The sequence below is a fragment of the Lepidochelys olivacea genome, assembly GCF_965140295.1.
Source record: "Lepidochelys olivacea isolate rLepOli2 genome assembly, chromosome: 2".
Taxonomy (NCBI): Eukaryota; Metazoa; Chordata; order Testudines; family Cheloniidae; genus Lepidochelys; species Lepidochelys olivacea.
The window spans coordinates 65,938,927-65,965,829 of NC_140412.1; the positions used below are offsets into that span (position 1 = coordinate 65,938,927).

The 26,903-nt window shown below is 39.2% G+C and overlaps 1 protein-coding gene across 4 annotated transcripts in view; it reads right to left on the bottom strand.

Annotated features, from left to right (window-relative positions):
• CHD7 (chromodomain helicase DNA binding protein 7) overlaps positions 1 to 26,903 on the bottom strand; it is a 184,520-nt gene that overhangs the window by 34,398 nt on the left and 123,219 nt on the right. For all 4 annotated transcript variants that reach the window (XM_084619507.1, XM_084619504.1, XM_084619506.1 and 1 more), the window contains exons 4-12: positions 25,522 to 25,657; positions 19,272 to 19,409; positions 18,041 to 18,106; positions 12,432 to 12,487; positions 10,748 to 10,862; positions 8,660 to 8,743; positions 7,306 to 7,443; positions 7,088 to 7,209; positions 6,359 to 6,602 (exon numbers count right to left, since the gene is read on the bottom strand). In XM_084619507.1, the coding sequence (XP_084475633.1) occupies positions 6,359 to 6,602; positions 7,088 to 7,209; positions 7,306 to 7,443; positions 8,660 to 8,743; positions 10,748 to 10,862; positions 12,432 to 12,487; positions 18,041 to 18,106; positions 19,272 to 19,409; positions 25,522 to 25,657 (1,099 nt within the window). The remainder of the gene's footprint in view (positions 1 to 6,358; positions 6,603 to 7,087; positions 7,210 to 7,305; positions 7,444 to 8,659; positions 8,744 to 10,747; positions 10,863 to 12,431; positions 12,488 to 18,040; positions 18,107 to 19,271; positions 19,410 to 25,521; positions 25,658 to 26,903) is intronic.

The window sequence follows — 26,903 nt, forward strand, 5'->3', positions numbered from 1 at the left end:
GAAGCCCAGGTTCATGTCTTCTCTGGGCAGAAGTTCAGGCATTTTGCATTGTCCTCCATGGTGACAAGATCAATTATGGGAGTCCTCCAATGGCAAAATATCAGCTCTGTGATAGATTTCTGCAGCAGCCACGCTTGGCTGGTTACCATCTGCCTGCTTAAGAAATTTACCATGTCATTGCTGGTACCTGTGTAACCTCTTGGGATTTAAAGAGCATGGCCCCTTTAAATCTTTTTCCTAAGGAGGGAGGGGGAGCAGTGAGAAAAAGAAAGGAAACTTGAGGTGGGGCTCAAGAGAGAGAGAGAAGGGCGGCAGTAAGCAGGCTCTCACAAAGTGAAGCAGTGGAGAACCTGAAGCCTGGGAAGGACAGGGCAGCGGATCGGGGACACCCCAGGACAGGAGCCAGGAGAAGCACTGTGCCAGGGAGAAATCGCCTGAGAAGGACAGGCTGGAGCTGGACCCAGTATCACTGCTGCCCAGAGCTGCCTGGGGCTGTAAGTACTGGGGCTTGTAACTCTGCACTGGGAATAAGGAGGGAGGCTGCTAGCTAGTTAAGTGGGGAGGTGATCGCTCTGTGTGGCTTTGCAGAAAGCGGCAGAAGAGGGCACTGGAGGGATTTGTTGAGGAAAGTTTACTGGCATCAAAGACAACCAGGAGCACTCAAGGCTCAGCACTTGCCTGGAACTTTGCTCAGTTCCTCCTGAACTGTGTGTGCAGACACATTGCTCAGTGTCTGCCCTTTTAGACAGTGCTACCACGGGGCCTTTGGGGCATTGGTTTGGATGCATCCCTGTTTTACTGCTCCCCCTATACTTCCCCTTGTTGTTTTTCTCCCCTCCCATCCCTCTGTAAATAAATATTTCCCTGTGTTATATCCATTGTGTGTTTGTGTGTTCATTCACTGTGGGGGGTTTGGAACAGGTGCCCTGGGGGGTGGAAGGGACTTTTTTCCCTGCTGCATTCCTGCATGCGTGCTCTCTTGGCCAGAGCTGCCTGTAGAGCAGACTCCACCTTGGCCATTAGGGTGTAAAGTTACACTTTTAAGGTGCAGAACCAATGGGGTCACCCTGTTTGGATGACACCATGTCCACAGCCTGACAACTTCTTGGCAGTGAGGGGATGATGAAGCACATTCTTGATTGCTGATATAGTGCATTCCAGATAGGCTACCCATAAAAGATCTGCAACGCAGAGCTCTGCAGGAATGCCATGCAAGCCAGCCAGATGGCCCTGAACTCCAGAATGTTCATATGCAGCACAAATCACCCTGGCACCAGATGCCCTTCATCTGCAGGTGGTCCAGGAGGGCATCCCAACCAGTTTGAGGCATCTGACAAGGCACAAGAGTAAGATGTTTCTCCAAACAGAGGCTTTTTGGGTCCTTGTCATTAGCAGTACTCCTTTGATTCCAATTGTTCCTGTAGTGCCTTGTTTAATTTCAGTTGTTCCTGAAATGACTAGGAGCCTGGCTTGGGGTAGGCATAACAGTACTTAAACCCAGACTGAAGAACCTAGTACTGTTTCTGCATCCATTTTGCAGTCAAGTTATTATGGTTGGTGTATGCCCCAGGCTTTTAGACCCTCACTTATGGGGAGGGTGATTCTGACAACCAGTCCAGTCAGAATGTCAAACAACTTGTGAGATTTCTCTTACATGACCAAATTCTATGTCCAGAGTCTCAGCAATTCTTATAAGGAGCTCTTGGAATGACCTGAAATCATCCAGCATCAGTATCGGTTCCAAGGATACCGCCTTGTCGGATGATGATGACGACGACGACAGGCCCTTTCGTGGTAAAACAGGACATTGCTGTTGACATGATTCTGGCTCTTCCTGGTCATCTAATATAGGTGATGTGGACAGAGAAGTAGATAGGAAAGTGAGCTGTTCCTCAAATGACGTGGAGAGACCATCTCCTCGAGATCTGTGAGGACAGATCCTAGCGGGCCTATCAGGGGTGTGGCTGGCTTGTTTGGTAGCGGACAGATCAGTGCCATTCCTTTCATGAGGGCAGTTGAATCTGACTAGGAGAACTGGAAGGCCTTTCAGGGGACACTGACCACAAATCTCAGGGGAGAAATTTCTTGCTTGAAGATAGCAAAAATATGAGACTTGGTGACAGGGAGGAGGAACAGACTTACTCTATGGGTGGGGCTGAGGTATACCTTGCTCTTGGAACCAGGGTGTACATCGGTACCAGTAACTGTCCTGGCTTTCCTAGCAGCTCACATCTGGTGCTGCAGGAGCTGGGATCAGTGCTAGAGAAAGCCCTCCCTCTGTGCCACAGGCTGCTTCTTATCACCAGTCATCAACATTATGTGGGGCTTGGTGGCTTTATCCTGTGAGGTTTTAGGTGGTCTGTCCTTATGGGAGGACACTAAGCTCCACCTGGAGCCTCTGCAATCAGAGCATCAGAAGCATCAGCACCTGTGGTGTCAGGGGAATAAGTGCCAATGGCAGGTCTGTCTTCGGTGCCATCTTCTCCATGCTGGTCTTTGGAGTCACTTGCCTGCTAGATGATGTGCTGGATGAAACTGGCTTCTATGTCTTCACAGCATCCGAAGAGACCTTCACAGATTGCTCCAGGAGATGAAGTTGCAACCACGCATCTTGCAATTTATGTAGTTTTGCCGAGATTGAAAGGCAGATGCACAGCATGTGGGACTTGGAATATGCCCATCACAGGATAGGTAGAGTTTCAAGCCCATGGGTTGCAAATGCACCATGTTGAAAATCCCTCCACTGGGGATGGGTGGGGGTGTCTGCCTGTAACTGTTCAGTCCAGATGGGTTAAGGTCATTTATAGTCAATGTATAACAGAAAATCAGAAGATCTCTGAAGGTGTTATGAAGAGCTTCAAGAAGTTTAACTAAGAACAAATGGGAAGGCCACTCTCCAGGTTCTATATTACTACCATAGGCAGTAAGAGGAAACTGAGGGAAAGTTGGGGCTAGCCATCTATGCCCTCTGAAGGGAGGATTAGGTGGCAGAGGGAGTATGCACAGCTACCAACGGATACTGCTATTAAAAACAAAAATCCAGTCTCACACACATGCGCATCTAAAGTGGGATCCACAGACACATACTCAAAGAACCATGATTATACTTGACTAGTACAGAGTATTTTAGGTGTTTGAGTTCTGAAAGCCAATAAAATCAAGTCAGTAAATTCACATAGGAGTGAAATCTATTACAAGGCCAGAAGGGACCATTATGATTATCTAGTCTGGCCTCCTACATAGCACAGCCATAGGAGTTCCCTGAATTAATTCTAGAGAGACAAGGTGGAGGAGTTAACTTCTGTTGGTGAGAAATTGAAGCTTCTGAACCACAAAGAGCTATTCTTCAGAAGATGACTAACAGAAGTTGATCCAATAAAAGATATTACCCACACCCACCTTGCCTCTCTAATATCCTGTGACCAACATGGCTATAGCTACACTGCATAGTGAATTAATTCTGTTTGATCTAGAGCAGGGGTCTCAAACTCAATTTACCTTAGGGCCAGGGCCAAGGCCAGTCCTCAAATCCTCCCAGCAGGCCAATAATGTCACTCACGCCACCCAGAACCCGCCCCCCCCAAACTTCTTCTCCCACCCCCGACTCCGCCTAAGGCTCTGGTAGGGAGTTTTGGTGGGGGAGAAGGTCTGGGGGTAGGGGATTGGGGTGCAGGCTCTGGGAGGGAGTTTGGGTGCTGGGTGCAGGCTCTGGGCTGGGGCAGGGGTGTGGGGGTGCAGGAGGAGGGGGTGGGGTTGGAGGCTCTGGGAGGCAGTTTGGAAGCTGGGGGGCGTGGGAAGGGGGTGCAGGCTCTGGGAGAGGGTTGGAGGTGCGGTGCTTACCTGGCGCTCCGAGACGGGGTGGGCTGGGAGGTCTCCGAGCACTGCTGCCCCCAGGCACCACCCCCGCAGCTTCCCATTGCCCTCAGGGGCACTTGGGGTGGGGGGCAGCACATGGAGGCACAGCCCGGCCCCGCCCCAGGGAGGGGCCGGCAGACAGGTGGAGCGAGCAGGCAGATGCTGCTCAGCTCTGATGCCGGGGCCCCAGTCCATTGTAAATCGCCTGGGGGAGGGCGAGCGCCCAGGGGCGGCAGATGGGACCAAGGGAGAGACCTGGCCCCAAAACTGCTGGAGCTCTGCGGGCAACTTTGGGAAGGTTTGCAGGCCACAGATGGCCCACGGGCTGCAAGTTTAAGACCCCTGATCTAGCGCATGCCTTTCAGAAAGATCTAATCTTGATTTAATGGATTTCCAGTGACAAAATTCACAACCTTTGACTGTTAAAAATACGTGCCTTGTGTCTGCTCTGAATTTGTCTAGCTTCAGATTCCAGCCAGAGGATCTTGTTATACTTTTATCTACTAGATTGAAGAGCTCTCTATCATCAAATTTCTGTTCCCCATGTAGGTATTTTAGACCATGATCAAGTCACCCCTTAACTTTCTCTGACAAACTAAACAGATTAAGCTCCACGTCTCGCTCTATAAAGGCATGTTATCTAATCCTTTAATCTTTCCTCATGGCTCTTCTCTGAACCCCCTCCAATTTTTCAACACTCTTCTTGAAATGTAGCCACAATATTTGCGCTTCAGTCACACCAGTGCCAAATACAGAGGTAAAATCACCTCTTTATTCCTGCTTGTACTTCCGTTAATACATCCAAGGATCACATTAGCTCTTTTGGCCACAGCATTGCACTGGGAACTCATCTTTTTTAGAGTCACTGTTTCCCAGGAGAGAGTCTCTCATTCTGTAAACATGGATTTTGTTCTTAGATATATAACTTCACTTTTGGCCATACTGAAACACACGTTGCTTGGTTGTGCCCAGCTGGATATGTGATCTAGATTACATTTCATCAGTTACCTGTCTTCTTCATTAGTTACCACTCCCACAATCTTTCTGCCATCTGTGGACTTTATTGATTATTATTTTATATTTTCTTCTAGTTCATTTATAAAAATATTAAATTGCTTAGGAACAAAAACCGATCCTTAAAGGACCCCAGCAGAAACACACTGGCTCAATGATTAGGATTACCTGGTTACAATTACATTTTGAAACTTATCCTTTAGCTAATTTTTAATCCATTTAATGCCAAATTTATACCATTCTCGTTATTTTAATAAAAATAACTGTGTGAAACAAAATCAAATGCCTTACAGAACTCTATGTATTTCACATCAACACTATTATTCTTTATCAATTAAGCTTGTAATCTCATCCAAAAAGATATCAAGTTAATTTGACAGGATCTATTTTTCATAAACCCATGTTCGTTGGCATTAATTATAAACTGAAGCCCTATTATTCAGAAGATAAGTACACTGAAGCTGCAGTTTTTAAAATCCTTCTACTTTCCCAGTACTATTTTGCCAGCACCAACAACCTCCCTCCATAGATGCAAAGTGTTTTAGACATGCTAGCTCACTTCCCAAACATTGACTAGTAAAGAAACCAGCTATCTGCCAGAGGTCATGGCATCTCACTCATTTTAATAGTAAACAACCTGCACTAAATTTATTAAAAGTTAGAGGACAATAATTACTGAACTATGTTTTCTCCATTATGCAGCAACATATAAAAAGGTGGATTTTAGGATCAGATTTTCTTAATCCAATCATATGTTTTTAAAATGTTGTTTGGTTCTCCCTATAGCCCCAACACCTATCATCCCAACTAATTTTCTATTTCTCGCATGTTCTATTCAAAGTGCTTTTTGGGGTTTATTTTATTTTTCTGGATTTTCAGCTATTTTGGAGTTTTATGCAGGTATCCAAAATCAGAGATTTTGGGGCTCTTTATATATGCTGTTGTGAGAAAAGTATATTATATTACTTTAATATAGTACTGTGCACTTTAATGAAAAAATGTTTTAAACAGAAATATATCCAAGTGCACATGGGGGACCTTTAGTGAGCACCAGCAAGGTCTACACAGACCAATTAATGCACAGCACAATAGTGCACATTAGAAATCACGCCCCTGTAATATTACTCTGCTTAAACAAGGCTTTAGATACAAGTAACCATTTCCAGTGTTAATTGCATAAACACTGCTTTTTTTTTTTTGTACTGGGGTTGTTTTATTGGTGTTTATTAGTTAAAACCTAAAATTAGAAACCTTAACTATTCACTTTCCCATATTCTCTTTCATGCACAATGGCTTGTCATCAAGATTGTGGTGATCTCAAGAAATATTTGTGCAATTTATGGCAGCTGAAAATATAGAAATTTCCATTAAGCTGGATTCTACCTTAGCAGTATTAGAAATTGATGTTCATAGCACATAAAACTCAACCCACTACAGCCTCATTACTTCATTTTTTAAAATTACAGTTTTACACAATTCCAAAAAGTACCTGTGGATCTTTGAAGTACATTTCATATAACTGAATGGTCCGCCGGCTGGCTTGACTCCCATGATACACAACAACATTCAACTCTGTCCAGGTGCGGAACTCCCTTTCCCAGTTAGGAATTGTGGACAGTGGAGCAATAACCAAGAAAGGACCGTGGATTCCTTTCAAATAGATCTCATAGAGAAATGTAATAGACTGGATAGTTTTTCCCAACCCCATTTCATCTGCTAAAATGCAGTTTCGTCTGAAAAATAATACAAATGGCTCTATTACTGCTCTATTCTGAATATGGCATTTACAAAACAAAACATCTATAAAGCTAAAATCTGCAAGACAGATATATAAATAGATTAGTATGGATTTAAACAGGAAAAATACTCTCAAAAAGTTTTAAATAACTAGTATATTAGCAGATGTTGCAACAGGATCATTATATTTCTCATTATATAGTTCTCAAGTATAGGTGTGTGTGTACATATATAAATATATATGTTTGTCACATAATAAAAACATATGTATACATAAACATTATGTAACATGTTTTATATATATAAATAAAACTATATAATAGCTATTAATTTTATGTAATCCAAGTAATAAAAATAGTTAACATCATTTTGAAGTCTCACTTTTAAAAGACTATAAAACATTGAAAATATTAACATTAAATTTAAACTATCAAATCTGCTCTAAAGCAGCAGTTCTACAATAAAAAGTTACTTTACGCACGTGTTGTACCAGTTGAAAAGAAGCCAGTTTACTCCCTCCAACTGGTATTCCCTGAGTTTGTTATTGTTTTTGTACTCTCTGGAACTCTCCGATTTCTTCCAGTCATCAGCAGGAGGTCGCTCCTGTTTCAAATACAGCAAATCCCATTAGTGGTTTCTGAAAGACCACATTACTTAGCTATTTTCAAATAAAATCCTCTATACAGAGCCAATTCTTACCACACGCTCCATTTGTGGCTCCCTAGACATCAGTTTCTCAAATTCTTCAATCTTAGCTTGGTCTATGTCTTGCTTCAGCTCCCATGTGCTGTCTTCATAAGGAAGTGAACACCACTTCACCAGATAATGAGTAACAGGCTTTGTTTTTGATCAATAGTTAAAGAAAGGATAAAATTAGATTCAATGTAAAACAATTCAAACTTTTCTACATGACGTGTAACTAATTAAAGGAAAGCTGCAGTGTAACATGAAAGATACTCTAGACACTATATACAATGAAAAAGAATTAACAGATATTTTTAAAAATGACTTTAAAACATCCAAAAGGATAATTTAACAGCAAGCTGACCTGTTGTGAACCTGATGATTTAAGATAAAAATGAAGGGAATGCAGTTCACCACCAAGATGAGTGGCAAAGCTAAATTTTGTAATTTTAAACCCCTAAAATTAAACAAAATTTTAGAATAAATGAAAACTTTGCTTTACAATTACGAAGGTCCCCTGCCTTTGCCACACATTCAGATGGTGAGCTGTATTCGTCCTGCCAATGTAACATCACAAACTTCGCAGGAAATCCAGAATCATTGAAACAGCAACTGTCAATGGGAGACATAACTATTCACTGATGCAGTGATAACAAAACAGAAATCAGTGTTACTAAAGCCTTTTCTGCTCTCAAGAACAGAATGGTCCACTGCAGTTCTCCTGGAAGTCAACCACGCAAGTGATCCTGCTCAGGGGACGGGGTCGTAAGTGAGGAGCTGACAATTTAGGTTCTTGTGTAATGATGATTAGAGAGGATTAACAAAGTGCCTAGCTCCTTTGGTGATTGTGAATTAGAAATTCAGATTCTATATGGTTTAATAACTACTTAGCTGTATATTTAACTTCTATAAATGACCAGTATACTTTCTTTTAAAAAGATAGCAATTATCATGAGCGCTTTATTTTACAAAAATAGGTACATTATTAACCTACATGCTTTTTCTACTTTACAGACATATCCAGAGGGAAATAGTTTAGGAAACATATGCGTTTTGAACTATTACTAAAGAGCAAAATGCTAACAACTAGACATCTTGTCATGTTCTGATCAGGTCTAATGGAAACCAGGCTTTTTAAAATTTGAAATGTATTGTTGGATATCCAAAAACAATTCACTAAAGAGTGGTAGACTATTAGGTCTATGAACTTTACTGCAGCAGCATGTGCATGCATATACATATCCCTGTCATAATGCTCTCCATCCTCACTTCTACAGGATGAAGTAAGTCATCAAAACCTACTGAAGTTTCTAATATTTAGATAGGCAGTTGTACAAATGACTGAAGATGTACCAACAGTTTTCTTTACCTCTCCATTATCATCTGTGCTATGTGAAAAATCCATTATTCTATCAACTTCCACATAGTCTGGATTAAAAAGCTCATCATCAATCTGTTGAAAGACAGCAGGTGGGGGGGGGGTGGAGTGGGGAGGGAAAAAAAAAAAAAAAAAAAACTTTGTTAGCCTGTCCTTGGACCAAAAATTATACTTTTCACCAGGTAACAATATTTTGGGTTACGGCAACATCAAATTTATATTTGGCAACCTTCATCATGTTAATTGAAATGCCACAATTCAGCAAGATCATTCCCCGTGAGGAAATCAGACTTCTCAGACTTTGTTAACTGGGCCTCTTAATTACTGTGTGAAACCTTTTACTGTGAGAGAATGTTTAAGAATATTTTAAATGAAGTGTGAAATTACAATTCACTAATGAGCAATCGAAAAGGCTTATGGCATGCAATGCATTTAGCATTCTTGAAAACTACAGCTTGCAATAAAGAAATTAGAGCTGTGTACACTAAGTGCCATTAGATTACCATAACTACAGGAGTTGTCAGACTGCTTCATAAGCAAGCTTCAGAGAATATTATTCCAAAAAATGAAAAGCAAACAAAAAACAATGCCCTCCCCGAAGTTTGTAATTTGTTACCTCTCTCTTCCACCCCAAGTTCTTTACTCAGTGCTATATGCACAGAAATGCTCTTTCATTCTTTTGCTTTGTACTCAACTACTTTAATGGCTGTGTGTGGTGGGGAGAAAGGTAAGGAAGAGTTGTAAGAATGTATACAGTTTAATATTTTGACAGCTTACTCAAATAAAAAATACCTACAAGCACTTGTTAAACAGAAATGGTATACTCAAAAATATAAATAGTAAAGTGAAATACATGGCCTGGTCACTGAAGAATAACGTTACATACATTTCACATATTGCTTTAACAATGTTGTGTCATTAGCCAATTTTTCTAGAATGCATATAAGACAAAGTTTGGCAAATATTTCAAGTATCGGGGTTCTTCTGAGATACCCGTTTAATCTGAATGTTTCTTAGTCATTACAATTACCTGATACAGCTGTCCTCCCACTTTCCAATTAATTCAAAAGCATCTTTTAGATGCTTTGACCCATGACTCAGACATTTTGTACCTATTTGTAAAAGCACAGAATGTGGAAAATGGGAGAATTCTGGTAAAATTTACACAAATCTCTCTCCTAACTATATTTGGTCAGAAACCAACAACAAACGAAGTACTGTATTAAATAAAAACTCATAAAACAGAAAAAAAAAAAGGATCAGGTACTAAACCCTTTATTTCAAATTACTAAATTTTGCTGAAAGGTAAGGTTTCACAAGGCAAACCAGCAAAGCTGGCCTTTTATTAGCAAGACCTCTGCTATAGTACTGCTTGTGGTGCTAAGTGAAATTAAATTGGTGATCAAAAGCTCAGAGTCCCTAGTGGGCAGTAGTCCAAATCACAGAAAATTTCCATGCATTTTTCTGGCATAATTGGCTGCTCAGGAGAGAGCTCTGGTACCGATTCTGCAGGAAACTCAGTCTTTTCAGTCACTATGTATAGCTGAGTAGGGCTTGGAATTCAGAACTTTGAAATAATGTAAGATCAACAATTTGCTAAAGTCTATTTACTTACAACCCATATGGCTTACTTAAAAAACATGTTTAAATTTAAGAGAATGCTTCCGCACCTGCATGTCATCTTAAATTCTAAACAGACCTTTGTCTCCAATTCTTTTCTTCAGAATAGAGATGCTACGAATCAGGATGATATCACAATCATTTCCAGATTAAATTGTGATGGGATCAAGTTATCTTAGAACAAATAAGCAATGGGAAGACCAAGTAACTTCCTGTTTATAAAAGTGAGCAATTAACCATTTACTTGTAAGAAGCAGCAACTATAAACAGAAGCTGGATAACTTTATGTAACTGAATTCGAAAGCCTCTGAATTTAGCTTAATATTTTTACATTGTGATGAAAGCTAATTTTATATCAACCAGATGTTCAAAATCTTATGCACATATAAGGGATTTAAGCATTTATCAGCATATCCCTTAAAAAAAATCGAACTCAAATAGTTATGAAAACAGCCATACCTCTGAGAGGAACTTGTTCTGACCCTGCTTTGCCTTAAACCGCTTAACCTTTTGCTGAATTCTCTTGTCTTTGTCCAACTGTTCTACAGATGCCCACTGACAATGAAGGTAAGAGCTAGAAGATGGAATAAAGAAAAACTTCTTCAAAGCAATCCCAGCCCAAATGTTTCCACTGCATACTCCTATTTGCTTCCCTGCATCTATTCCTCTCTCTAATTTCCCCCCAAACTTTTACTGGCAACTGAACAGGGTAGCACCATGTTATCTGGAATAGCAGATACTATCTTTCATTAAAATAATCACCTTTATTGGCAGCAACTGTACTTACTATCTAATAAAGGTATTGGTCAGAAACATCAGTATGGCTCATATATACATACCTCACACTTCTGGCCTTTGGCTTAAGAGTGCTCAAGATAAATTTTATCGGGAGCATTCAGAATATGTAACAAGACAAAAATGTACACACTATAAACTTCACTACTTATCGTTACATTCAAAAGTATAGTGGGATTAAAACAGTCTAAAAATACCTTTAAATCCATTGTGTTACACTGTGCATATCTCTAATGTAGAGCTGTAATTAGAGGCCCTGTGCAAGCCAATTAGCACTATAAGACAATTTTAATCATACTTTTGGGAATATTCAATAATCAATAGCTTAAGCCTTAACACATTTTCTTAAAGATGAAATGTTCCATTATCATAAACCTGCAATTAAAATTGGTTTTATTTTAAAATTTTATTTTTAAGTAATAAAAAGTTCAATTATCAAGTTATACAATTACTATCAAATCACACATCATAAGCATCGGTCACATGTGGTTAACACTACAATAAGAATTACAAATAGAATGAAACAAAACAAACAGGATTTAAGCTATTAATCATGTCAGATCAATATGAAACAAAGGACAATAAAACTGGGTAGTTTAGCTGCTTATATTTTATAATCAGTATAGTTAAAAGGAAGTCAACCTGCAATTAACTGGAAATGCAAGTGAATTTCTATCAGATGTTGAAATTTATTTTACCATTTTAATAGGTTAAGTTTCTCAATTAGGCCCTTCTCTTTCTCCCTTCTCTAAAAAGGAAAATACACTATAGCTCAGAGTCAAAAGTGATACAATATGCTTCCATTGCTAATACTGGACATTTCAGGAAAATTTAGCTGCCATCATGAAACTGTTGGAAATAAAATTCTATTTAGCAGTCTAATAAAAGGTCAGACATTTTGTTGAACACTCACTTTTTTTTGGCTGGGGGGAGAGGGGGTGAGGGAGAGAGCAGAGAGGGAAGGAATGTAAAGGTTAATTATTCTTATGACCTTTCTAGTAAATTAAGAAATTAAGGCTCCAATGCTGCAGTCAGATCTATGGAGGCCTAGGTGCCTGTCTGCATGGACCTAACTGCAGAATCAGGGCCTCATTAAGAAAAATCAAAGCCAGTTTGACCTTGCTCTTATAATGGCTTCATTTTAGATAGAAGACTTAAAGTCATACAGATAAGAATGTATTCAGTCACCAAATCTAGCACCATGTCAATGCCAAAATGCCTATTATTATTCATTGTTTAAGGTGAGATGTTAATAGTGTGTCACTTTCTAAATACAATTTTGAACAAAATATTTGGAACCTGCTGATATTTTTAAGGAAAAAAGTAACAAAAGTTACAGCTTACTTACAAGTTTTTATACTTTACATAGAATTCCTCTGTTTCCACTTCCTCTTCATTCTCCATCTGTAACAAAATAAGATTTCAACTGTGTGTTGAGCTACTAAATATCCCAATAGTTTTAACCATTCCCTCCAACTAAAGTACAGTATATTGTCCAAAGGTATTACTGATTAAAGTTTCAGAAAAGAGCGCACACTTGTACATGTGTGTTTATATGGGGGAGATGTATGAAGGGAAATGGAGAAAAGGATATGGGTAAGAAGTTTCCTCCATCAGCTTACTCAAGCACATATTACACTGCTTACTACAACTTCCAAGACATGAATCATTTTAACTCCTCCCTAACCACATGCAGCTTCATTCACAACAACCTCACCCCAAATCTGGCTTTCTGCCAAACCCACAGTGTTAAATAGAAGCCAAGCGTACCATTTTCTCAGGCAGCAGCCAATTAGCAACTGCACTCCTGAATACCATATGTATTATTTTTGGCCGGATCATGGCGACTTTACATTGTGGGTTTTGTAATGTTTTAAAATAGACTTTTAAAGGGGGTTTATGCCTCCATATAGTTAATAACACTAAACAAGAAGCCATATAAAACTAAGCCATGTACTTCTGCGATAATTTTAGTGTATCACTGTTCATGGATTTAGTTTTACTCAATGGTGCAATTAAATTCACTCAGGCAAGATGTCTCACATACAGAGCAGCCAAATTAAATTAACACCAAAATACTACATTTAAGCAAGGTTGAATTTGTGAAACAATCCAGCAAAGCCAAGGGCATTCAGTGTTAAGGGTTGAGACTGTGCTTAACTCATCCCTGGTGCCAGAGTATGGGGGAAACATATGGCATGTAATTCAACATCAAAGTCTTATTGCTGAACCCTCCTATAGGGCAAATTAAGGACAAATTTGAGGACTGCCTCAAATTTAGGCTTTTGTTTATTTCACAACATTAAGTTAAACAGTTTTTGTTGTGTTAATATGCTTTGGAACTGTTACGGTCTATTATATAACAATTTTCAAAACTGACGCAGCACACATAAGCAGGGTCAGTTCTTGGGGTTCTGTGAAAAGTATTATGTTCAGGGCTACATATACCTACATTCCCTCCCTATGCCTTGAATCCTCACCTCCACATATTCCACCCCTACCGTTAAACCCCTCATCACAGAGGGAGAAAGGATGTGATGTCCTGAGACAAAGATGAGACTACTTATCTGCCAGTATTAAAAACATTCTGCTCCCTAGCTATTCTGTTCATTCATTCCATTGCTATTGACAGTAGCAATAGCTGCTCTCAAACTCTGTTCCAGCACCCTCATGTTTCTACTCTTTGCAGTAGCAACAATAGCTGCTCTCAGCTCTGTTCTAACATACTTGTGTTTCTATGCTTTGCTTCACCAAGTACTCCCTCTCTTAATATATCAGGGAGAAATTGACACCATCCTACTCCATGCTCCCTTTGCCCCCTTCTCAGGAAAGGAAGTAACACCACCCTCCATAGAGATTTCCATGCTGAGTTACATCAGGGGAGAGAAGGAAAGCGGTCTTTCCTCCAGCTTGATATCTCCAGTTTCTCCTAGCTCCTATGTAGGAAGGGATGAACAATTCCCAGTCTTAATTCTGCAGGAATAGGTTGCACAGCCACTCCATGAAGACACCTCCAAAAGAGGGAGTTTGAACACCACCAAGGCTTTCCCACTCAAGACAACTAATGGTATGTGGAGATTTCTGAATTGGATATTTGTATTTGGAGGTCCTAACATAATAGAAGTACAAACTCCAACTAGGAGTATTTTAGTAATCTGAATCTTGTCAGCATCTCTCTCTGATACCAACCATTTAGGAAAGTAGCTCCTAGTAAAAATAAATACATAAATACAGATTTAAATATCTGGTGATCATTTTAGAACTTGTACTTTATTTACACTATGGCCTAATCTCTCTATTTTTATTTTTACATTGAAAAATTTAAATGCCAATACCATCTGAAAACTGATTGATGTGTATAACATCTATATAATTTTAAAGTTAGCAAACGGGTTTTTGTTTTTATTAATTTAGCATACTTCTGCTAGGGTTTAGCCTTATGAAAATGTCTCCACTCGATAAATTAACACCATAATGATTTACACTGAAAATGCTGACAGACTGACTCTGTACTGTTGCAGTACCAGAATGTGTTACTATATTTCCTAATAGAGAATTAAACTTATTTTGTGTGCAATAAATACACTTCTTTTCGTCAAACTGTATGTGTCTAAGTCACTCTTTAAAGCAAATACTTTGGAAACAAAACTCACGTTGAAAAACATTTAGAAGTAAGTTTTGGCTAACACATTTACAGTAACCAAAAAGGAATAATCTTTTTCAAAGTCCAAGAACTAATCTACTTGTTCTCTGTGCATCTAAAAACCCCAAGGTTGACAATACATTGATGCAGCACAAATTATGGAAAGCAGCTTAAGCATATTGTATAACTGTAGCCTAAAATATTCAACCATGAACTTTGTTGTGACTCAATAAAAATGGACTGATGTCAGACTAAGTAGAATGTTTGTGTGTTTCTCCGATACCGATGGAGTCCGAAGATGGTATCCATCCTGTTTGGGCAGTCATGGATACGCTAAGTAGGCCTGATTAGAGCTGGCTGAAACATTTTTGAGGAAATATATACTGTTTCATTGAAGCTGAAACATTTCACTGAGATGTATCTGTTTCCATGAAACTTTTGTCAGGATGGTTTTTAGGTCCGTTGCAGGAAGGAGGCAAGGGAAAGGAGAGGACAGAGACTATTGCTGACTGACAAGGGTACGTGCCTGGGATGTGGTAGAACCAGGTTCAAGTCCCTGCTCTGCAGTACTAAGGGATAAAAAAATTCTTCTCAAAAACTGCTGTGAAACAGAGGTGTCATCCTCCAGTCAGCTCTAGCACTGATCTCTAGAACTAACTGGCAACTCTGTTTATAATCTTAACAGAGGATTGAATGATCATCTGGACTGAACTACACTCACAGTCCAGTGGCGATCCAGATCACCACTTCCTCCAGGAGAACGTTATAGCATACATTACTGGGATAAGCTTGCATTGCAACTGCCTGTACTTTACCCACTCTGTGGCAATATTTGCAGATAGTTATTGAGACTACTGAGGACTAGAGAAGACTAGTAAGACTAGAGTAAATTCAGAAACAGTTGAAAGTTAGATGAATGGTTAGAACAAGGGACGATGAAATTCACTATTGACAAATGCAAAGTAATATACACTAGAAAGAATAATTTCAACTATTGATACACATCACAGGATTCTAAACTATCCAGTTCAGAAAAGATTTGGGCATTGGCAGCTGGGTGAGAACATCTACTCAGCATGCATTATTAGGCATATTTTCGGTATATTCTTTCTATAAATCAGTTGTATGCCCTCATTTTGAATATATTTGCTTCTAGTCAACCCATCTCAAAGAAGATATAGCAGAAATAGGGGGCAGTGGTCCCAGAATGGGTGACAAAATGATTACAGACATGGAACAGCTTCCATGTGAAAATAAACTGAAGTGACTGGGACTGTAAGTACAGAGGGGGGACATGACAGAGGTATTAAAACAGTAAATTGGCTGTACAGCTAAATTGGCACTATTTACCCCCTTATAATAAAGGCAAGGGAACATTCAATAAAACTAAATGACAGAAAATTTAAAACTGAAAATATTTTATCTACTTAAATGTTTTATATAATGAAATGGTTTACATTTTGTTTTCTCTACATTTAAATAAAATGAGTTTTAAGCCCAATGTTTTAGGCTCTTTACACAGAAATATTTTGCATCGAGCAATTCCAAAACCATACCCAGGATATTTTGGTGGAAACCAGTATAATTCAATGACAATAAAGCTGTTCAAAAGTAGTCTGATTATCTAATATTGTCCTTTGGTAGGACAAAATCTTTTGTTGCATCCCAATTTGCTGAGAGGTTTCCCAGTGAAGCCTTTTCTAGAGTTTATTTTGTGTACGGATCCTGATCACAGCTATTTTACTTTGATTACTAATCTAGCAACCATGGTTTTGATTATATCAGTAAGAGTGTAAAAGATTTAATAAATGCACAGTTGGGTACTTTAGATGTTAACATTTAACATCCTCAAATCCATTTTTGGTGTAGGGAGTAGGGTTGAGATGGAGTAGAAAAGGGAGAGAGGATAGATACCCCTCAAACCTGTGAATGCAATCCATAAAAAACATTAAAGGAAGAGCTCAAAACAGAGCTTGCCTCCAGCAGAGCTTGTAATCAAAGACATGCAGGCAGCCGACCAACCACTTCCCACAAACTGCAGCAAAATACACACTGCCCATGGGTAATCACACCTTTCCTTGCAGAGAAGAGGACGAAGAGAAGAATAATTGGTGACAAACTGCCTCCAATGTAAAGACATTTATGAAGAGACCAGATTCTCCACTGTTGTCTAGAGGACCATCAGGACAACTAATTACTGAATTTAAGATTACAATAAATTTACCTGAAAAAATAAGCCTGTGGGTTGAAATACAAAACACAGTTCTGAACCATGATAAAGTTAGAATTATTGTGCTGTGACAACTGGAAGGCCAAGCCATCAGTGAAATTCAATCAAAAACACTCATGACATGAATTTAGATTTATAAAACACTTGAAAGTACTAGTACAGCCAGGAGTAAGGTTCAAAAGTTAAAAAACCCTATGAAACCCCCACAAGAATTGAGGCAAAGTCTTTTCCTCTCCTTTTGGAATACACTCTCCTAGGACATGTGAAAGTCTTAATTTAATCATGATGAACCTGAATATATTTAGGTGATTCATGTAAGTTGAATTTCACATAAAAGCTACAGCATAAACAACGAGTAAGCTAGAAAGAATGTCTTGTAGAATTCAAAAATGTTTAGACCTTTGGTAAATGACGGTCCTCTTTGCACTTCCCACAGAGTAAGAAAATCCAGTATTTTGGAATTAGCATGTTATTTTGCTGTACAGGTCAGCCAAGCTCTATTGAGGAACTCCTGCTTCTGCGTTCAGCAATACGATTGCGCAACAGACATACTGTGGCTAGGGGATTGGAGGAGAACCATGTTAACCCTTCCCTTGCCTCAAACTGCAGTATTCAACATATTTCTGCAGATGGCCAGATGTGATCCTCTTGATCACATGTTGGTTCTGTTAATGGCCTGGGGATGTCCACTGTGAGAGAATTTGAAATGAAAAAAAGCTTGCCCATGATTTTACCACAAATACAAAATATTAAAGACTTAAGATTCCAGAGAAGGATATCTCCTATTACACCTCCAAAGCAGTAAGTGGTACTCCAGTGTAAGTTCTGATAAAGTGAATGCATTTACAAAAAGTAAAAATTCTCATTTGTACATGCACAGAAAAAAAAAATGGAAGGTCGATTACATAAAGATTTTCTTGCTTGTGTGTGACACACACACACTTAAACAGCCTATATAATGGCACTTTTAAGGAGCCCTGTCCCTTCACTACAGCACCTGTTGAACTGGAAATATTTAAACTTTGAACATGAAAAAAACTAAATTGGGTGTGGGCATCTTTTGTTTATTAAAACCAATAATTACCTGTTTCTTGACTGAACGACTACTCATTATTTTTTCTACTACTGGACCTTCAGCATCAGCCGATTCCTGCAAAACGAAGGTTGCACCAATAGTTACAGAAGCAAGCGGAGTATTTTTGGTCTTTAGAAACTTTCTTCAGGAAGGCATCCTTTAATAGTTTATCATAATCAGATCATAATCATAGTTGCAGGGAAAAAAATTCTGATACATGGACTGTAGAACTCAATTGCATTTAATGCCTTTAAAATGTAATTTCCACCAGATTTAATCAGAAATATTTTTAATACAATAGGAGGCTGACTAAATTCTTTGTTGACATTCATTGGTGGGAATCACTCCAGCAGAAAGGCTAATCAGTGACACACTGCATGTGCCAGAGACGTGTGTGTGTTTTCTTCTTATGTAATTACGTGGCCAGTTACTTCTCCCATAAAGCTGAACACCTGCTCTGTTACCTAGATTCCCAAAGCCAAAGGACCTTGAAAAACCCCAGTTGGCAATGCACAGTAACAGTGTCCACATGATAGCTGTCAAAGATACGTTTGTCCCCACTATCAAAGCTGCAGGTAAACATACCCATGCCTCTTCTGTTAGGGGTATTTATAGGAGATCACAAATGACATTTCACAGAGCTTAACATAGCACAAATTGCCAGATGAAGTACCAAAAAGCATGTATGCATTCACCAATGGCATGTCGGTTAGTTAAGTGAAGTAGTGATATGAAAGGAGCACTACAAAACAATAAGATTGTTATAGTCATTCGTGCATTATTACCCCTCATTTTATTCAAACTATTTTATCCATCATTTACATTGCACAGAGAATAAAGTGTACCCTGCTGGGTACTACAAGGCAGTAATTTCATAAAGGGGTTCTTATGGTGCCTAGCAGCAGGAGACAAGCTTGAGTGGTTTATTAAAGTCATAGAAGCCAGACCACTGAATTCACAGAGGTAAATTCAGTCTTCTTGCAGTCTAGTTTTAGGCTTCTCCTTAGCAAAGACCATTATATTTCACTGAATTGAGTCAAATTACATATTGTAGGCTTGCAAAAAACCAAAAAAACCCAAATCATGAATGAATATAGCCTTTAAGAACCTAAACAACTAATTTCTTTTTGCTAACCTAAGATGAAAATCCCTTAGTAAAGAGGCAAACGCTTAAAATTTTAAATACCTAGGATGCTGTTACAACATTTCCAGTCCATCTATGTTTGGAATATGAACTGACCTGTAGCTCTGACTGAGACGTATTTGAAGGAGAGTCTCTTCCTGCAGCATCCGCATCATCAGCCTCCTCATCTGAAATCTTGAACTCCAGGTCTTCTGTGTAACGTTTTCTCTTAACCTGCCTGCTGGATCGCCTTTTCTAAAAAGAGATCATTGATATTCTTTGTAAGAAACAAAAAGGTGGGGTACAGAATAAATACGAAAAAATCATCTTTACAGTTTTCATACACTGTACTACTTTTTAAAAAGCAATTAACAGCATTCTGGTAGTGACACTAAAATTAAAGTGGCATTTTCACTGTAAACTTTTTTAGTTGTTTGCAATTTTTGCAAAAAAGTTTAGACTAGAATTCCTCATGCTTGTTTCTGAATTGGAAGAATGTTTTATTTATTTCTATTTTAATATTTAGCCATTTATAGAACTCATATGCAAAAAGGTGAATTTTCCTTAGTTTTGTTTTCGTAGTTTCAGACTTGGTATATATGTAGTTATGAATGAAGACAGTTGCACTCACTGAGGACCTCATCTTCATTATTTCATTGTCAACTGAGGGCCTATACACTTTGCAAAATTAAGCCCCTTGTTTAAAGTTTTGGGTTTTTTTTAAATCTCCAAATTTGAAAATAGAGGCTAGCGAAAGTATAGTACAATATTTAACTTAACTCCAGATAATGTATTGAAGTTTTATTCTAGTCAATCATGCTTTTAGTAATTCCAGGGAGAGCTGGTAAAGACCCATATATTTAGGTTGCTTCACACCTTCTTTTATAAAAGATTCTTGAGAATCTCCAACATCTCCACTGTTAAAGCCGGACAAAGTCCTGGGGCTAGATATGTTTTCTGCTTGTCCCATGAAATTCTATTCCAGTTTTGCTGATACACAGACTTTGAGGAAAAATTCACTATTTCCCTTTTCTCACTTTCATCCCTCAGGAGAATTGCTGGTAGATGCCAAACAACAACTGAATATGAACATTATAAGGTAAGACCACACTGCTGCCAAAGAAGCAGTAGCAGCTCTCCCTGCAACCCCCTTCCTGTACTGGGAACACAGAGGAGCTGCTACGGTAGCCACAGTGGAATAGAAGGGGAATGCCAAATAAAGTCCCTCCACTGACCTGGCACATCGCCACAACAGCACCCTCTGGCACAAGATAGGGTAAGGGGGCACCACACACATACACACCCCCCCTCCCACATGGAGACAGTTGGCCCAGCCTCCCTCAAACCACTCCCCTGACTCAGCAAATACTGTCAACAGCCTATTCCAGAGGTGGGCAAGCTACGGCCCACAGGACCCTCTTGCCGGGTCTTGCAGAGATGCAGCCTGACCTGGTGCTCTGTGTGGCACGGTGGCGTGGCTGGCTCCAACCAGGCGGCACAGCTGCCTGGTCTGGTGCTCTGGGCAGCATGGCTGTAGCACCACCCACCACCATTGCTCCAGGCAGTGCGGTAAGGGGGCAGGGAGTGTTAGACATAGGGCTGGGGAGTTAGGGGTGGCGGTTAGGGGGAGAGGGTGTGGTATGGGGTCGGGGGCAGTCATGGCAGGGTTGGATGGGGGGGGCAGGGGTCCCGGGGGGGCCAGTCATGGCAGGGTTGGATGGGGAGGGCAGGGGGCAGTCAGGGGCAGGGGTTCTGGGGGTGGTCAGAAAGAAGGAGGGGTAGGATGGGGCGGCGAGGGGCAGTCAGGAATGAGAGGAGGGGTTGGATGGGGCGGCGAGGGGCAGTCAGGGGCTGGGGGGTCAGGAGACAGGGAACGGGGGTGAGGAGGTTGGATAGGGCAGGAGTCCCGAGGGAGCGGGGAGGTGCACTTGCCTGTGCTGTCAGGGGGCAAAAAGCAGGGGGTGTGGGTGTGTGTCAGATAGGGGGCAGGGGCTGGGCCACGCCTGGCTGTTTGAGGAGGCGCAGCCTCCCCTAACCGGCCTTCCATACAATTTCGGAAACCTGATGTGGCCCTCAGGCCAAAAAGTTTGCCCACCCCGGCCCATTCCCTTCTTCAGGATAACCCACTTCGCTTCTGCCAGGTAATGTAGTTAGTCCTGTGTCACTACTCTATGCTGTAGTACTGAAAGTTCAGGGTTCATACCCTATGGCGAATGCATGATGAGTTGTTACAGTTGTACAAAAATTCCTCCCCCCCACCTCTTTTTCTTTAAAAGATTAAGGAATTACATGTATCTAAAAAACAAATGAAAATATTTAGAATGTGGTCGAAACATTTCAATCACAAAGTCTAGGACACACAAGATAGAAAATAGTTTTACAGTTTTCAGTGCAATCTTAGTTGTTCTCTTGGACATGTGCATTATGAGAGAACATTCAGTTACATGGTCAGATACTGCGTTTGCCAGGGGACTCCTGCCTCATTTAGCATGCATGCTGGACATACAAGAGGGCAGAATTAAGATTGCAAGGACAACCATAGGTGGTGTGAGTCTCTCTCATTTGGGGAGGCTAAGCCCAGGAGTGCCAGTAGCTCCCTAGAAGTGGGGGGCCCCTCAGTGTCCAGACTGTTGCCAGGCCCCTGCCCCACCCCTCCTCCTGAGACCCTGCCCACACTCCCCTGTGGCCATCCTTGCTGCCTCTTCCGCTCACACTCCACCTCTTCCAAGGCCCCATCCGCTACTCACTCCTCTCTGGCCCTCAGCCCTCCCACTTTTTTTCTGCCATAAGGGTGGAGCAGGAGGAAGGGAGGGGTGGAGCTGAGGCCAGGGCCACCGTCTGGGCACTAGTGCCTCCCCTCCACACTTTTAGGGAGCTTTGGTACTCCTGCTCCCAAGGTGCAAAGGGGGCTGGTCTCCAAAGGAAGGTGAGCTGCATCCAGCATCTGTCCCACACATGGCCAGCCTCTTATTTTGGGGAGGCTTAAACTTCCCCAGGCTCTTGTATGTGCTGCCCATGTAGACAACCATAGATCTGAGATTTAAGTTTTGAGTGTTTGACTTTGCAACCTAAATAATATGCTTACATTAAGACAAGTTAATTCAAATATATGTTTGAGGAGAAAAGAGATCGAGACTACAGGAAGTATCCTATAAATGCATATCTATTGCAGAATTTAAAAAAAAATTATTTATTTTTAAACAATCACTAGTTAACCCCCATTTTCTGCAACAATCCTTCTCAACTTTTTCAACTAATCACTAGTCTGGCAAATTATACATTTCTAAAGCTAATATGATATTTTTGCAGTAGTAGTTTTAAATAAAGAAGTCACAGTACCTGAATTGTTAACACCTTAGATTCTTAGTAATGACAACCTGAACTTTTCAATTTACTCTTCAATATTTATATTAGTTAGTTTTTTTATTTTTCAGCTTGGTGATTGAAAAATCATAAATTAATTATAATTTTGTTTGTAGTAATTTTCATTTTATGGTTCGTAGTGCTATAATGTTCAGTATGCAAACACTGAAAGGGAGTATTTATAAAAATAATAATTGTCTCTACTGGAATATAAGAGAACTAATAGAAATCTACCTTTTCACAATCCTGCAAGCACAATGCCTTCACACAATAAATACGAAGTGAAATGATAAAAAATTAGACTAAAATTATGACTGTACCACCTAACAAGCCACATAGCCTTCTATGTGCTCCCTCCCTCCCACCTGTCTCTTTCCTTTGTGTCATCTCATGAAACCAGTTCAGATTATAAGCTCTTTGGGGTGTAGACTGTGCTTTTACTTTGAAAAGCACCATGCACACCTACAGTGCTAAATACAAATGTGTACGACTGGCTCAGTAGATTTATAAATATGGATAGAAATGTATACATCTTTTGATCTGGAGCTAAAGATATTTATATTTGGATAGCTCTACAAATATTTATGTAAAAAAATACTACCCTCTGCTAGGTTTTCTTACAAAAAAAATCTAAATTTTGGGTCAAGTCTGAGTTTACAGAATTTCTTTAGGCAAGATATTGCAACTATATAATTACATCTTGGAAGAAATAAGTTAAGGGAGTTCCCCTTAAACTGCAATATAAAGGCAATAGTTGGATATTTGAAAATATTTGCTACTACTCTTCTTGCATTTCCTTAATGAAAGAATGCTGAACAACTAAGGATAATCCTGCATTTTATGTTTATTTACATGGTTCGCTTCCTGTTTCCTGTAATGTCCACATCAGCCTTTTCAATTTTTATGTATTCTTGCCTGAATCCATGTGTGCATTTGTGTGCTTTCAATTTAACATTTTACTCATTGCTGGTTTATAGGCAGCAAGATGGATAGAGCTGCTCTTAGACTTTGAATAAAAACTACAGATCTATACTTAATTTTTCATTGTGGTAATACTTACAGATATGACATCACAACACACTACAGTGTGACAGCACAGCAAAAATATTAAGACTACACATTTTCCCTCTAATTAAGGAGCATTATGTAACAATAGGAAAAGCTACACATTTGTATCTAAGTCTTACTGAGGATTCAGTGCTAAAAAAAGGAAAATATTTCTAGTTTTAGATTTTAGCTTCATATTGTCTATAAACTAAATATGCATTCATAGGGGCTGGCACTAGGCAGGCTGTGAGTGCTTCCGCATCCTCTGGCTTGGAGTGGATTTCATTATATACAGGGTTTACAGTTTGGTTAAATAGCTCTCAGCACCCACACTATACAAATTGTTTCAGCATCCCTGTATGCATATGTAACTATTTGTATTAGTCTCTATAGATTGGTGATAAGGTAATGAAAGTTCTTATTAACAAGCATGTGTGTGAAGGAAAAAAGTAAAGTTTCTTCAGGAACATTAATTCTGAATGTCCTAATGTGTTTGACTATATCCTTCCTTAATCACATATAAATACAAAAACCAAGCATTTCAAAATTATAAAACTAAGAGCACAAATGAAAAATCAAATATTTAAGTGATATCTTATTACCAAAATGATGAAAAAACTAATTGTTTTTCATTGAGAGAGAGATTTATATTAAACTATTAAAGTTCTTATGTCTGTCTCAGATTGGATTAGAAGGAAGTTTTTGTCCAACACTCAAACTAACAATACCAACAGAATGTTGTTTAAGTTGATTTGCAAAAAACTGAACCCTCTAGTCAAACATGCTTCATTTACATCAGCAACATCTTGAATTCACCCATTAACCAGGCTAAGAGAAACACTGAGCACATAACTAAAAATGCATCCTTTAGATATTCTTAATGTCATGCTGCTTGTATCTGCTCTTCTGTTCCAGAACGCATTATTCTGATATGTCATAGCTACTAAGGAGTGAAGAAAAGAAGAAGAAGAAGAAGAAAAAAGAAGGGAATAGACTGTGGGAAACAGACAAATAGTGCTTTGGGTTGTTTCTATGTGTTTGCTTTTTGAACCAGTATAGTGCATACGTTTCTGAGTTTTATTATAATAAATTCTATAACCTTTATTGAAAAACATGGTAAAAGGAAAGACTAATTGTGCCATGCACTAAAATGCCACCTCTTGCCAACCTCCTTCACAACATCTAGAAATGATCCATTGAACAGCAATACCACAGAATGTAACATCTTTAACAGGCTCACAAGAGAGGAAAAAACAGTACATTTGTGACCTGTGTGCTGAATACCTCTCTGTGTGGTTACCTGAGCAATATCTGAATATCTCCACTAAACAAAATGAATGTTTTCATTTCCAGATTTATTTAAATAAGAGTGCTAGGATAACATGAGCAGAATACATCAGCAAATTCCTAGGGGAATTCAGCACTCCTGAAGTTTACAACTGACAGACCTACAGATGGAAGTCCTTTATTTATCCACAGGACAGGTATAGTACAAGCAGTAGCAATAAAAGTTTCCCTACCCTGCTCTGTCATGCTTTATGCTTGACCTAAAAGGGACCACCAAAAAGTTTAAACGCAAAAAAACAAATGCCAGCTAGGCTAGACCAGACCACATAAAGACTTCTAGTAATACATTTACACTAGAAAGGCCACCATCAGAATACAGTATAGTGACAGAGGGGAAAAGAAAGTGAAACTCATTTGTATATATTCACAGATGGCAAACCAATAAAGCCAAATTACAAACAAGAGAGTTCTTTTAACACACTATTCTCCACTGCGATCTCTGATTCTTTCCTTTCTTGATATACTGTTTCAGCCAACAAAGAAAATATCTTAAAAGCATCTCACTAATGGAGTCACAGTTTATGTTTTATACGTATATATATATATACACATATATATAGTTACCCATTGCTAAATAATTAGGTTTTGAATGTCAAAATAATGGCATTACCTGAACACCTGGGTCATCTTCTTCTTCATGAGGAGATGGTGGTGGTGTTTTCTCTAAATCCGAGTTTTCAGAACCTTCCTTTCCCTTGTTGACCTTTTTCTTCACTGCACTAGTTTCTGAGTCTGGTTTCTTGTTACTAAAACAAATATCTTTGATTAGTGATTGAGTGAGAAAAATATAAATAATAATGTACTATTATACTATGTTGAACTATGAAGGCATATTTATCCCTAGTTATTTTGCTACTCTAATCACTTTGCCTTATTTTCAGGAGCTAAACAAATCTTTAAAATATCATTGACCACTGTTATTTTATATACTTCCCTTTGACCTTTTTAGCATGACACCTTACTTCCCTTTGCCAAGGTCAAGCTGCTGATGTGGCCTGCACTTAATGTTGGATGAATTGACTAGAATATTTGATAAGAGTAAAATGAGTGGCTAAAATGAAAACTGGACTTCCACTTCAATATCTTTGCGAATTCCAAATCGTTGAGCTCCATGATAAAGCTGAGGAAAAGTAGAATGTATGATCACTACGTGCATTTTTCTTAAAATGCAAGTATGGAGAAGAATCAGCTGAGCAGAGTCATAGGAGAAATTTATCAAAATAGTGAACGTAATGAGCAAATCATCCTTTTTATTCTTTAGTTTCATGGTGTTTACAAGGAAACTGAGGCAGGACAGTTTTTATTTCAAGTCTCAGATCAGACATACCCAGACAATTAGTGCCACCATAATTTGTAGGTGTGGTCAGTTTGTGCAGCAGGGATTAATTACATTTCACTTCACCTGACTAGGTCTGTAATTGTCCATGGTAGCCAAAATGATTTCTTTCCTAACCTGCCTCTGCCCAAGTTCTCAAGTGCTTTTTAACTCTCTCTCTCTCTCTCTGTGAGAAACACCAATAGCTGAAGATTCACAAGAAAGGCTACATCACTACCACACTAATGTGATTGGGGGGCAGGGGGAATTGTGGAGTTTTTGGTTGTTTTTTAAATAGATTCAAGCTTCCAAGGAGTTGGGTATTTTGTATAATCCTCTCACTGTATTTAACACTGTCTGTGCATATAAACTTAATTTAAAGAAACTACATACCTGAGAAGACATACCTCAAAATCTCCATCTTCCAATTAAATACTAGGGGATTTTGAACATTATATAGGTCAAATACTTAAAATGAAACCAAAAAATGTAAGATTGAGGGGGGGAAATTTATGAGCAATTTAAAATGTGCTCAATTTTTGAAGTTTTAAGTAGATTTGTGTGTTCTATATATGTGCTCTTTTCCCCTCCATGTCTAAAAGCAATCATCTGTCAAACCTGCAACAAAGAGTGGCTAACATTCGTGCTGAAACATTTAAAAAAAAAAAACATTTTAT